Raw genomic sequence first — 12,847 nt, 5'->3', positions numbered from 1 at the left:
GCCCTTGGACAGCAAGGAGATCCAACCAGTCCGTCCTAAAGGAGATCAGTCCTGGGTGTTCATTGGAAGGACTGATGTTGAAGCTGAAACTCCAATACTTTGGCCACCTGATGTGAAGAGCTGACTCATTTGAAAAGACCCTGATGCTGGGAGAGATTGAAGGCAGGAGGAGAAGGGGATGACAAAGGATGAGATGGATGGCATCACCGACTCAATGGACATGGATTTGGGTAGACTCTGGGAGTTGGTGATGGACAGGGAGGCCTCGTGTGCTCCAGTTCATGGGGTTGCAGAGTTGGATACAAATGAGCAACTGAACTGAACTGAGGAGGCCCTTGGGCTCCTTTGGCCCCACCACAGTGAAGGCAGGACCTGCAAGGCGAGGGAAGAAGTGAAGGTCGTGAGGCAGGTCTGTGAGACCTTGTCCAGGGTTCTGCAGAGAGCCCCTTGATGGCCTTTGGGGCTCGGCCTGCAGTCTAAGGTGGGATGGGATGCAGGAGGGCCTGCCTGCTGATGCACATTTTATCTTTACTTCTTCCTGTTTTTCTTTCTTCCCCTTGCTCTTCCTTTAATATTACAATTAAAATTTTTTATTTGGAAAAAAAAAAGCAAGCATCCTCATTTGTGGAGATAAGAAGGAAGAAATCTGAGGATGGGCAATAGACGGGACACAAAGCTTGGGTTTTGACATTTTTAGTCTAGATAGCAATTAGTCGTATTACTACAATAGCCAGTAGCCACTAGCCACATTTAAACTTTAATTAAACATTCAATTCCTCAGTTACACTAGCCACACTTCAAGTACGTAATAGCTGCATGTGGCTCAAGGCTACCGCACTGGACATGCAGGCACAGAACATCACCATCCTTGCAGAAAGGTCTAGGGGGCACCACTGTTCTAGAAACTCTTTTATCGAGCACCTGCTTCAGGAAAAGCAATGGTATAAGAACAAGCAGGACCTCCACACTTTGAAGGAACTTTCAGAGAAGAGAAATATTAACAAATAGTAAAACTAGAGTTCAGTATAAAATGTGTTTGTTTGAGAACTGATTCTGTTGGGACAAACTCTAAGAAATGTGGCTTCTTAGAACAGTCCATGCCACCTTGGGCCCCCAGCTCCAATCATTTGTTTCTATTAAACGCTAGCTCTGTCTGGCCCACAAGAGCTTCCCTTGTGGCTCAGCTGGTAAAGAATCTGCCTGCAATGCGGGAGACCTGGGTTCAATCCCTGGGTTGGGAAGATCCCCTGGAGAAGGGAAAGGCTACCCACTCCAGTATTCTGGCCTGGAGAATCCCATGGACTGTATAGGCCAAGGGATCGCAAAGAGTCAGACATGGCTGAGCGACTTTCACTTTCACTGGCCCCAAATGAAAAAGATATGAGGACAAGAAGTGGGAACAGAGAAAAACTCTGAATCTTCAGTATTTCCACTGGCACCAGGCAACAAAGCAGTAGGAATCAGAAAACCTCTCCCTTAGTCTCCTTGATTTCTTCCTCTTCTCTTCCTCTCTAATCTTTTGTAAGCTGTACTTTAAGTTCTAAGCTACTTGAGGGGAGACGTATCTTCTTTTCATATTTTTTGTTTGTGATTTTATCAAAGCAAATGCATTTTCTCAACTATAACTTGAGACAGATGAGTTGTCAAAGGTTTTCTGTTTCATGTACAGTTTTAAGAAGCAGTTTGAATTCTGAAATAATGGCATTTCTGGGATAGTTTATGGGAAAACCAAGGTTGAATATTTATAATTGGGAATGTTTCAGAAAGCCCAGAGTGTACAGTGACCAAACACAGTGCACTCCTGCCGGGCAGTTTAATCACTTCACGCCAATTAAGTATGTCGTGGTTTCACTTTTAGTTACTGTCTTATAATTTCAGAAAGTGTTCGACTTCTACCACCCAAATATAACCTGTCAAATATCAGAGCAGGAAGGATGTTCATCTATACTAGTAGATGACATTTAAAATCTTTCATCAAGGGACTTCTCTGGTGGTCTAGTGGTTGGGAGTTTGCCTTCCAATGCAGGGGCCATGGGTTCGATCCCTGGTCAGGGAACTAGAAGCCCACATGGTACAGGGCAACTAAGCCCATGCATTCCAACTACTGAAGCCTCGAACTTGGAGCCTGCGTGCTGCAAAGAAAGATCCTGCCTGCAGCAACCAAGAGCCGATGCAGCCAAATAAATATTTTAAAGGAATCTTTTATCAAATTATGGTTTGTCTTAAGCTCTTTTCTAGCTTAATTTGATTGATCAGAATTAACAACATTGAGTCAGAAACTGTTAACTGTTATATATATTTGCTGATTGCCAACTGTGTACATGTTTTTATATCTTGATGGTTTCCTGAAAGCAATTTTACCTATCCAGAAAAACTCAATAATCCCTAATCATATGTATAGTGCCCCTATATGAGGCAAATAAGTGGACTTAAACCCAAGAAGCTATTCTATAGGTTGCTTCACTATAAATTTTTTAGAAACATCTGCAGTTTTGCTCAGTCCATATGCTGCTATTAGTGTAACTAAACTTTTACTATGTGACACCACAGAGATTTCTCCAGGTGTTTGTTATGGCAGAAATTTCCCTAATTAATAAGTCCTCTATTATTTTTTTATAGTAGAAATAAGGTCAAAATACAGGAACATTTTCATTTAGTGTTTAGACTTGGAGTATCAATAACTCTCATGACAAGGGAGATAAATATCTAAGTGTGCATCAGAAGCATACTGAACATGAGGCTGAGAAAATCTCACGGTACAACAGAGGCGGGGATCAACACTTGAATCGTCTCTCAGGTGAATTCTAAATTCAATGAAGTATTTATGAATCAGAAAAAGGGTTGCTTAGCCAGGTACGGAAAAATGTCATAAAGCCTCTTGTACTCAAGTTGTCAACTTTTCAAAATAGTTCTGGCCTGAGTTACTGAGAAAGCAAAATTGGGGGATAGGTTCAGTTAAAGCTTCTTTTTAGCTTGTCCACAAACAAGTATCCATTTTAGTCCAAACGGATAAACACACACCTGGTACATCTGGACAGTTTCACCTTGAAATTCTGTGTAGAGAACATGGCTACCAATTGAACAAAGGCAGCTTATTATAGTCTTCAACTACTCTGACTTTTCTAAAAACCACTGCTGCTGCTGCTGCTGCTAAGTCATGTCAGTCGTGTCTGACTCTGTGTGACCCCAGAGATGGCAGCCCACCGGGCTCCTGTCCCTGGGATTCTCCAGGCAAGAATACTGGAGTGGGTTGCCATTTCCCTCTCCAGTGTGTGAAAGTGAAGTCACTTAGTCATGTCGACTCTTCACGACCTCATGGACTGCAGCCTACTAAGCTCCTCCGTCCCTGGGACTTCCCAGGCAAGAGTACTGGAGTGGGTTGCCATTGCCTTCTCCGTCTTGTTGTTTTTTAACCACTGTCCATGGCTTGATTCTCAAATATAACAAAAGAAACTTAGATTTGATACTTGCTAATTCTAGTCTTCACTAAGAAAGATAATAAACCAACAATACTAAACATTTATTCCAAATAAATTATGTTTTTAAATTAGTTTTTTAAAGGGGGTGATAACTAAGTTGCAAAGAATATGAGATAAAATTAATACCTTAATTTCCTCCTCTCTAATAACTAAATTTATGTCTGCAAACATAACAGTAGTGTCAAATGTAAGAAAATTTCAAGGGATGTGAAAGCCAGCACTCTCAGCATTGTTTTAATATATGAGTGTGCTATACAGTGTTTCGGAGAAGGCAATGGCACCCCCCTCCAGTACTCTTGCCTGGAAAACCCCATGGACAGAGGAGCCTGGTAGGCTTGCAGTCCATGGGGTCGCTAAGGGTCGGACACGACTGAGCAACTTCACTTCACATTCAGTGTTTCAGGAAAAATCAAAAGGCGTCAGCATTAAAGGAAAGCCTCTGTCTTTGCACAGGGACACTGACAACTTCTAACAGTGCATCTGCCACAATGCTGGGCTGTAGTCACCTCTACCAGATGCAAAGGTGCCACAGTAACAGTGCCTTGTCTTCAGCCTGAGCTGGCTCGACATGCTTCCAATAAAGACTAGCATGACACCTAGCACGGCGCACAATGCAGGGGTTGGGGCACCAGCTCTTCACGCAGCTGAAAATCTGCATGTAACTTACAGTCAGCTGGCCCCCTCTATTTGCAGATCGTCCACATGCATGGATTCAGCTAACCCTGAATTGTGTGGTAGAGCAGGATTTACTACTGGGGAGAAAACCTCATGTAAGTGGACCTCACAGTTAAACCCTGTGCTGTTCAAGGGTCAGCTCTACATGTTTGCTAAATGATGGATTTAAGATGCAAATACAAACTTCAGTCCACATCACTGGCTTTACTGGTATAGGTGTTTATGTGCTCATCATGTTCCAAAAGGAATTACAGCAACTAAAATATATGCATAAAATATGATAAAGATGAATTGAGAATAAATAAGAAGAAAAGTTGCAGCATGGTAAGTGGATAAGATGGAGCCAGCAAGCATGGATTTGACAACTTCACCTTCCCTGTGTAAAATTTAAAAAGTGCATGTTATCTTCCTGTACTTTTTACAGGAAGAAATATGTCATTTAATTTGTTGTATTTTCTTTTCTAAAAGTATTCGGAATAATAAGTAAATTGGATTTTCCCTAATGAAGGGTCTGGGAACTTGAAATCCATGTTTTGGATCAAGAAAACATTTTCAGTTCCAGAAATTGTTGTTTAGGATAAACATCAGGAGAAGACAAGACAGTGCAGACTCTAGACTCAAGATAAGTGAAATCTAGGCGAGGCAGAGAAAAGTGTCTTCACAGATTGACCTGAGCGGGGCGTGGGGGACAGCAGTCAGTAAAAGTGCACCTGAGAGATGCATCATGGGACCAGAGGAACACAACCCACACGACTCCTGTATTCAAACAAACAAACAGAAACAGAGAGCACAGGTATAAAGTGTCTAGCTCAGACACCCCGAGAGTTCACTTACCTATTGCTTGAGCTAAGGCTATGACAACCTCCTGGCAAGTTGTGACCTCGGTGACCCCACAAACAATCCTCTGAACTCCGTCCACCCATACTTTAAGTTCCATGGTGCCCCAGCCAGTCACCCGAGGGCCCTGAGACTGGTCATCAAGCTGTCAGGTCATGTCTCTGGCCACGAAAACACGGAAAAGGCAGAGACTGTGTAGTCAGCTAAAAAGAGGAAAAAACACTGTTAAGAAAACAAATCTTAACATTTCTTCTAATAAGTAAATGTTACCAAAACAAATTTTAATACAGCATAGTCCTACCACCGTTAATGGCCATGGGCTTACTTATTCACAGAACTTAACTGAATTGAGTAGTGTAAATACGACCACGGCCACCTTTCATGACATCTCATGGTACTACCATCTTCACGATTAGAATATTACTCATAACATCACTCTCCATTGACTAAAGGAAATCGTATTTACTTGCCTAAGCCCTTTTGCTCAATTACAAACTATTAATTAAAAAAAATTTCATTAGGATAATTTCTGAGGTTAAAAAAAAGAAAAAAGTTTTTTCTGGTCATTTTAGAAATCATAATTGAACCAGCTTCTGTGGCCTTGCCAACATTTGTAAAGATATCTTCCTAAGGTTATGTAATCCTTTGACTGAAGCTTCCCGTGTATGAGCTACTTGCCCTCTTCCTATTTATTTAACAAGAGTTAGATAATTGCCTTAAATTAAAAAGTTATTCCAATAATGTAAACCTCAATCTTTTTGTTTTACTTGTTGTGCTTCCCCAGTGTTTGATATTTTATTTAGCTGCATAAATAAAGTGAGACAGAAAATTTTACATTCTCATATGGTCAAATCAAATGCCTTGATTTCTTCTACTGATTAGAAGTTATTACTACCCTACTAAAAATCAATCACATGCAATTCTTTTTCCTGTGGGTTTTTAAAAACTCAACTGTTCCTGTGTTTAATAAAAATCCTTAGTCAGTCTACAATTTGTTTGCCCATTGTCATCTTCCTATTTCTTTGCTGTTTTTAAAAAAGAATGTTAAAGTTTATGACATGTAATAAAGATTGATTTAATTAAAGAAAACATTTAAATTTGTTTAATGGTTTACAATGGCACTGGCATTTCAGGATTAATTACTTATCAAAAAACTTATTTAAAAAACAATACAACTTTTCCTACAAAATATTAACTTAGTCCTTGCACATTCTCTTACAGGACCTAAGACAGTTCTAGGTCACCTGGTCACCCAGGCAGAGTCAGAAACACATGAAATGAAGGAGAATAAACCTAATCAGTTTTTCTAGAGAAGGTACAAAATATTTTCTGTCATCCTGAAAACAAGGGGAAGAAAGACTTGAGGTTCCCAGTATGCTGCTTCAGGTCTCTGACTCCACTGTAGCCAAGATGGCTTCACAAATCCTCTTTCTGCCCAGAGAAAGGGCCATTTGCCTGCAACAAGCTGATTCCCATATCTGTGTTCCCTCATTTACAAAGTAATGTAAGATGTTAAAATTTCTGGGGAAATAGGGTTCCAAAGCCAAGGAAATGTAAGAATTCCAGTAGATAAAGCCTGAAAAGTTCCTTTGCCGCTAGACTTCCTGGAACATTATATAAGCTGGTGTACATACCAGATTTCAAACAAGAGGTTTATATGCTACTCTTCCTAATCTATTTAGAGACCACTTATAGAAAGGAAACCTAAGAGTTCTGACTTGAATAAGATTGAGTTCCTTTTCTGGTAGGTACTCTATTTCCTAAAAATAGAATAGGCATTATTTGTTTTGGGATAAATTAAGATGAAAAGTAGTCAAACATTAATATATTGTATTACATTAATACATTTAAATTATTTTATTAAAAATAAAAAACAGCTGAATTTTTAAAGCTGAAATAAAACATATTTAATACATAGTCCCTTATGTTTCATTTAAAGATTAAACTTGGACCTAATTAAAAGCTTTTGCCCAGCAAAGGAAACCATCAACAAAACAAAAAGACAACTTACTGAATGAGAGAAAATATTTGCAAATAATATGGCTGGTAAAAGATTAATATCCAACATATATAAATAGTTCATACAACTCAACATTAAAAAAACAAACACTTCAATTTAAAAAAATAGGCATAAGAATTGAATAGACATTTTTCCAAAGAGGAAATGGAGATGTCCAATAGGCACATGAAAAGATGCTCAACATCACTAATCACTAGGAAAATGCTAATCAAAAATCACAAGAGGATACCACCTCACACCTGTCCGAATGGCTATCATTAAAAAGAACACAAATGACAAATGTTGGCCAGGATGCAGAGAAAAGGGAAGCCTCATGCACTGTTGGTGGGAATGTAAACTGGTGCAGCTACTGTGGAAAAACAGTATGGAGGTTTCTCAAAAAAACTAAACATAGAACTACTATACGACCCAGCAATTCCACTTCTGGGTATATATCTGAAAAAACCAAAAATGCTAATTTGAAAAGATACATGCACCCCAATGTATGTAGCAGATAGTCAAGATATGGAAGCAACCTAAGTGTCCATCAACAGATAAATGGATAAAGAAGATGTGGTGTATATATCCAACGGAACTACTCAGCCATTAAAAATAATGAAATTCTGCCTTTTGCAGCAACATGGACAAACTCACTATGCTAAGTGAAGTAAGTCAGAGAAAGACAAATACTATATATCACTTACATGTGGAATCTAAAAAAAAAATACAATAAACTAGTGAATATGAAAAAAAAAGAGGAGATACCCAGAGAACACACTAGTGGTTACTAGACGTGGGGGACAATATAGATGGGGAGTGGCTGGTACAAACTATTGGACATAAGACAGGCTCAAGGATGTTGTACAACACTGGGAATATAGCCAATATTTTGCAATAATTGTAAATGGAAATAAAACTTTAAAGTATTAACATTTTAAACATTATAAAAGTAAATAATTATTTTTAAAAAGATTAAACTTGGGAAAACTAACAAGAAAGACAGCAGATCTCATTAAAAGTCCTCCTCTCCCACCCCAGGAAACTTGTTGTTTAGAAGAAACCTCTGAGGTTCATTATTAAGTTCCATAAAGGTTTTAGTATACCATCACATATTTTCCTTTCTGCATTATTATCTTTTCACCTTGAATTTTTAATCATTAACTGAATACAAATGAACATAAGACATATACATCTGTTAAATATCACAGAGTATAGTAACGTTGTGGGAAAACACAGAGCATAAATAATACTGCTTAATTAATATAAACTTCAGGGTATTTATCCTCTTGATCAGAGACGTCCTACCACAGCTCATCATTGCGAAGATCAGCCATCTGCGTTTTTAACACTGCTAATAATATCTTTCAGATTCTTAAGAAGGGTAGGAAACACCCTTATGGATCAGATCAAAGAACCATGTGGTCCCAAATTCTGTTGCAGGAGGATCACTTTGCTTTTTCAAGTTTGGAGCTATACTGACAATCATCCCTTCCTTTCCTTATGATCAGGGTTACTCATGAGAGTCATTTGAAAAATATCTTCCAAGCAGAAGCCCCAGGTACTCTCTTTTAAAAGCTGCAACCCTGTTCTTTCCTTTATACCCTCTGAGTCCAACTCTTAAGCTCTGCTCCCAGAACTAGACTAGAGGGGAAAATGGAAGTCCTACACTGTAGGTGCGTGTGGTGGATTGGTCATCATTGGAACTAAAAACTCAGGAAGCAGAAGGACCATAGCATCTTAATTGGAATCTGGAATACATTTTTTCCATGGAAACAGTGATGTAGGTAGAAGTAAGGTTCTACTGCAGAGTTGTTATTGTTTTCATTGTGAGGTTTTTATATTCAAACCACTATTATTTTAATAATTTTTATAATGAAGAACTAGGTTTATTCAGTAACTTGCAACTGGGGAGCAAGTATTCTTTCAGCTAAGAAGCATTTATTATCTTAAAAGTTGATTGGACCCATGTCCACTAATCTATGACAAAGAAGGCAAGAATATACAATGGAGAAAAGACAGTCTCTTCAACAAGTAGTGTTGGGAAAGCCAGACAGCTACATATAAATCAAATAAATTAGAACAATCCCTTACACCATATACAAAACTACATTCAAAATGGTTTAATTATAAATTTAAGACATGACACCATTAAATTCCTAGGAGAGAACATAAGCAAAACATTCTCTGGGACAAACTGTAGCAATGTTTTCTCTGCCAAGGCAAAAGAAATAAAAGCAAAAATAAGTGGGACCTAATCAAACTTAATGGGCTAGGTTGGTGGCTCACTCGTAAAGAACTCGCCTGCCAATGCAGGAGCTGTGGGTTTGATCCCTGGTCTGGGAAGATACCGATGGAGAAGGAAATGGCAACAGCAACCTTACTCCAGTATTCTTGCCTGGAAAAACCCCATGGACAGAGGAGCCTGGTAGGCTACAGTTCTGGGGTGTTAAGAGTAGGATGTGACTTAGTGACTGAACAACAATCAAACTTTAAAATTTCTGCACAGCAAAGGAAATCATCAACAGAACAAAAAGACAACCTACAGATTGGTGGGAAATACTTGCAAATGATGCAATAGACAAGGGGTTAACTTCCAAAATGTACAAATAGCTTGTACAACTCAATATAAAAAATACGAACCCAATCAGAAAACGGGCAGAAGACCTAAACAGACATTTCTCCAAAGAAGACAAACAGCTGGCCAACAGGTAAGCAAAAAGATGCTTGACACTGCTGATTATTAGAGAAATGCAAATCAAAATCACAACAGGGTATCACCTCACATGGGTCAGAATAGCTATCATCAAACATTCTATAAATAGTAAATGCTGGAGAGTGTGTGGAAAAAAGGGAACCTTCATACACTGTTGGTGTAGTAGCTGTAGTAGCAGTGTTAGTCTCTTAGTTGTGTCCGACTCTTTTGCGACCCCATGGACCACAGCCTGCCAGGCTTCTTTGTCCACGGAATTCTCCAGGCAAGATTACTGGAGTGGGTGACCATGCTCTTCCCCAGGGCATCTTCCTGACCAGGGCTGGTACTGGGTCTCCTGCACTGCAGGCAGGCTCTTTACCATCTGAGCCACCAGGGAAGTCTAACACTGCTGGGAATGTAAATTGGTGCAGTTACTATGGAAAATAATAGAGATTCCATAAAAAACCAGAGCTACCACTCCACTCCTGGGTATATATCTGGAAAAAAATGGACACTCTAATTTGAAAAGATACATATGTTTTCTTTGTATGTTCATACCCCCAAATGTTCACAGCAGCAGTACTTATAATAACCAATACATAGGAACAACCCAAATGCCCATCAACAGACAACTGGCTTAAGAAGATGTGATATACATATATACAGTAGCATATTACTCAGCCATAAACAAAAGGATGAAATATTGCCATTTGCAGCAACATAGATGGACCTGGAAAATATTATTCTTAGTGAAGTCAGACAAAGACAAATAATTGTATGGTATCACTTATATGTGGAATCTCAAAAATGATACAAATAAATCTGCATACAAAGTAGGAACTGACTTACAGACACAGAGAACAAACTTACGGTTACCGAAGAAGGGAGGGAGGGAGGGAGAAATTAGGAATATGGGATTAACAGATACAAACTGCTATAAATAAAATAGATAAGCAACAAGGATTTACTGTATAGAACAAGGAATTATATTCAGTATTTTGTAATGACCTATGTGTGTGTGCTAAGTCGTTTCAGTACGACCCTCTGGACCGTAGCCCACCAGGCTCCTCTGTCCATGGGATTCTCCAGGCAAGAATACTGGAGTGGGTTGCCATGCCCTCCTCCAGGGGAATCTTCCTGACCCAGGGATCCAACTTGTGTCTCTTATGCCTCCTGCATTGGCAGGTAGGTTCTTTTCCACTAGCACCACCTAGATCTATAATGGACTATAATCTGAAAAAAACAAAAAAACCCAAAACACTGAATCACTTTGCTGTACTCCTGAAACTAACACAGTATTGTACATCAACTATACTTCAATTTAAAAAATGTCTATTGGAATTAAGCACCTAAATTTGTGGAGACATATTACCCCAAGACCAGTGCTTTTAATAAACAATTACATTCAATCCTCATTACTTGTGGATTCCTTATTTGTGAATTCACCCACTCACTAAAATTTATTTGTAACCCCAAATTCACACGTGTGGTACTTTCATGGTCACTCACAGACATGTATAAAGAGGTGAAAAATTGGGAGTTGCCTGGCTTACACGTTCCCCGCTGGGGTTGGGCAAAATCAGTGCTGTCTTATTTCAGCTTCCATTCTGTCAACAAATGTCCTTTTCTCAGTCTATATATAGGGTCATATTTTGCATTTTTGTAGTTTCTGTTGGTGACTTCACTGTTTAAAAAAGTCCCCACGCACTGTGCTGAAGTGCTGTCTAGGGTTCCTAAGGGCATGAAGGCTCTGATGTGACCTAGAGAAAAATACACATTGTTAGGTAAGCTTTGTTCAGGCATGTATTATAGTGCTGCTGACTGTGAATTCAATGTTGGTGAATCAATGACATATATTAAACAAAGTGTCTTTAATGGAAAAACACATAAAACAAGGTGATATACTATCAGTTGATGAAACCGTTGTGACCAGGTTCAGTTCAGTTCAGTCGCTCAGTCGTGTCCGACTCTTTGCGACCCCATGAATCACAGCACGCCAGGCCTCCCTGTCCGGCTCTTGCCAATGACGAGAACTGATGGCGCATCTCTAAATGATATAACTTCCTTGTGATAGCAACCATCAAACTGTTGAGCAAACCTCATCACTCCCTGGACACTGCACACAAGCATACACTAGCTTACTGCCAACTTTAACATTTCTTTTCTTGTTAGCTTTCTTCAAGACCTGACATTACTGCATATCAAAGAATTCTGTGTAAAAATAGTATACAGACAAACTGGGTTACAATAAAAGTTTAATGATCAAACTAATTACTTTAGTTAAGTCAAACACTGATGCTGGCCGCTAGCTCTTTCTGCATCACAGAGAAAGAGATTCAGTACAATGAACACAATATATATTCTGAATAGTACTTATAAGAACTATTAATAACCAGATACTAAAATTCTCCTTTGTGTAAAAAATTGGTAAAAAAAAAAATAACTAAAAGAGTTCATATTGGCTCATTCTAAAACTAATTTGATGTGAGAATTCAATGAAACTGTATAGAATAACTGCTACCAACTAAAAAAGTAATAACTTCTTAATGTTCAAATATTACTGATGTAAGAAGTGTCTATGGGTACCTGCTGTCTGCAGAAACGGGAAAAGAACTGAAGAGAAAACCAGCCTGGAGAGCACGACAGGATGAAGTATAATGTGAGAGGAGAGAGAGACAGTGAAAACACACTAGAGGAAAGGAAGGTGATGGGAAGCCAGATTTGGCAGATAGAGGTAAGAGTCCTTGGAAAGCTGCCTCAGACGCCAGTCAAAGGTTACTTTAATCAAACCCATTTTTTCACTATAACACAGTTCTGTAAATGGTGTCACAGAAAGTGGGTTGTTATAAAACGGTACACGAGGTCAAGAGTGGAGTTAAGGAAGATGACCTTAGTAACATAAATAAGCGTCTCCCAAAATGAATTCTGGATGAAGCACAAGCTGGAATTAAGATTGCCGAGAGAAATATTACTAACCTCAGATACACAGATGACACCACTCTTATGGCAGAAAGCAAAGGAGAACTAAAGAGCTTCTTGACGAAAGTGAAAGAAGAGAGTGAAAAAGTTGGCTTAAAACTCAACATTCAGGTAACGTCGTACTGAACGAGGGGACGCGACGGAGGCAGGCCGGAGCCGTTGCCGTCGCCATGACCCGCAAAAAAA

The 12,847-nt window shown here is 39.1% G+C and overlaps 1 protein-coding gene across 4 annotated transcripts in view; it reads right to left on the bottom strand.

Moving 5' to 3' along the window:
* Window positions 1-12,847, bottom strand: part of RASSF8 (Ras association (RalGDS/AF-6) domain family (N-terminal) member 8) — a 139,361-nt gene that overhangs the window by 17,035 nt on the left and 109,479 nt on the right. For all 4 annotated transcript variants that reach the window (XM_010855999.1, XM_010856000.1, XM_010856002.1 and 1 more), the window contains one exon: window positions 4,989-5,194. In XM_010855999.1, the coding sequence (XP_010854301.1) occupies window positions 4,989-5,091 (103 nt within the window). In that variant the 5' untranslated portion in view covers window positions 5,092-5,194. The remainder of the gene's footprint in view (window positions 1-4,988; window positions 5,195-12,847) is intronic.

This window comes from Bison bison, unplaced genomic scaffold (genome assembly GCF_000754665.1).
Source record: "Bison bison bison isolate TAMUID 2011002044 unplaced genomic scaffold, Bison_UMD1.0 scf7180017864370, whole genome shotgun sequence".
Lineage (NCBI taxonomy): Eukaryota > Metazoa > Chordata > Mammalia > Artiodactyla > Bovidae > Bison > Bison bison.
This window is presented reverse-complemented; position numbering and strand designations above follow the sequence as displayed.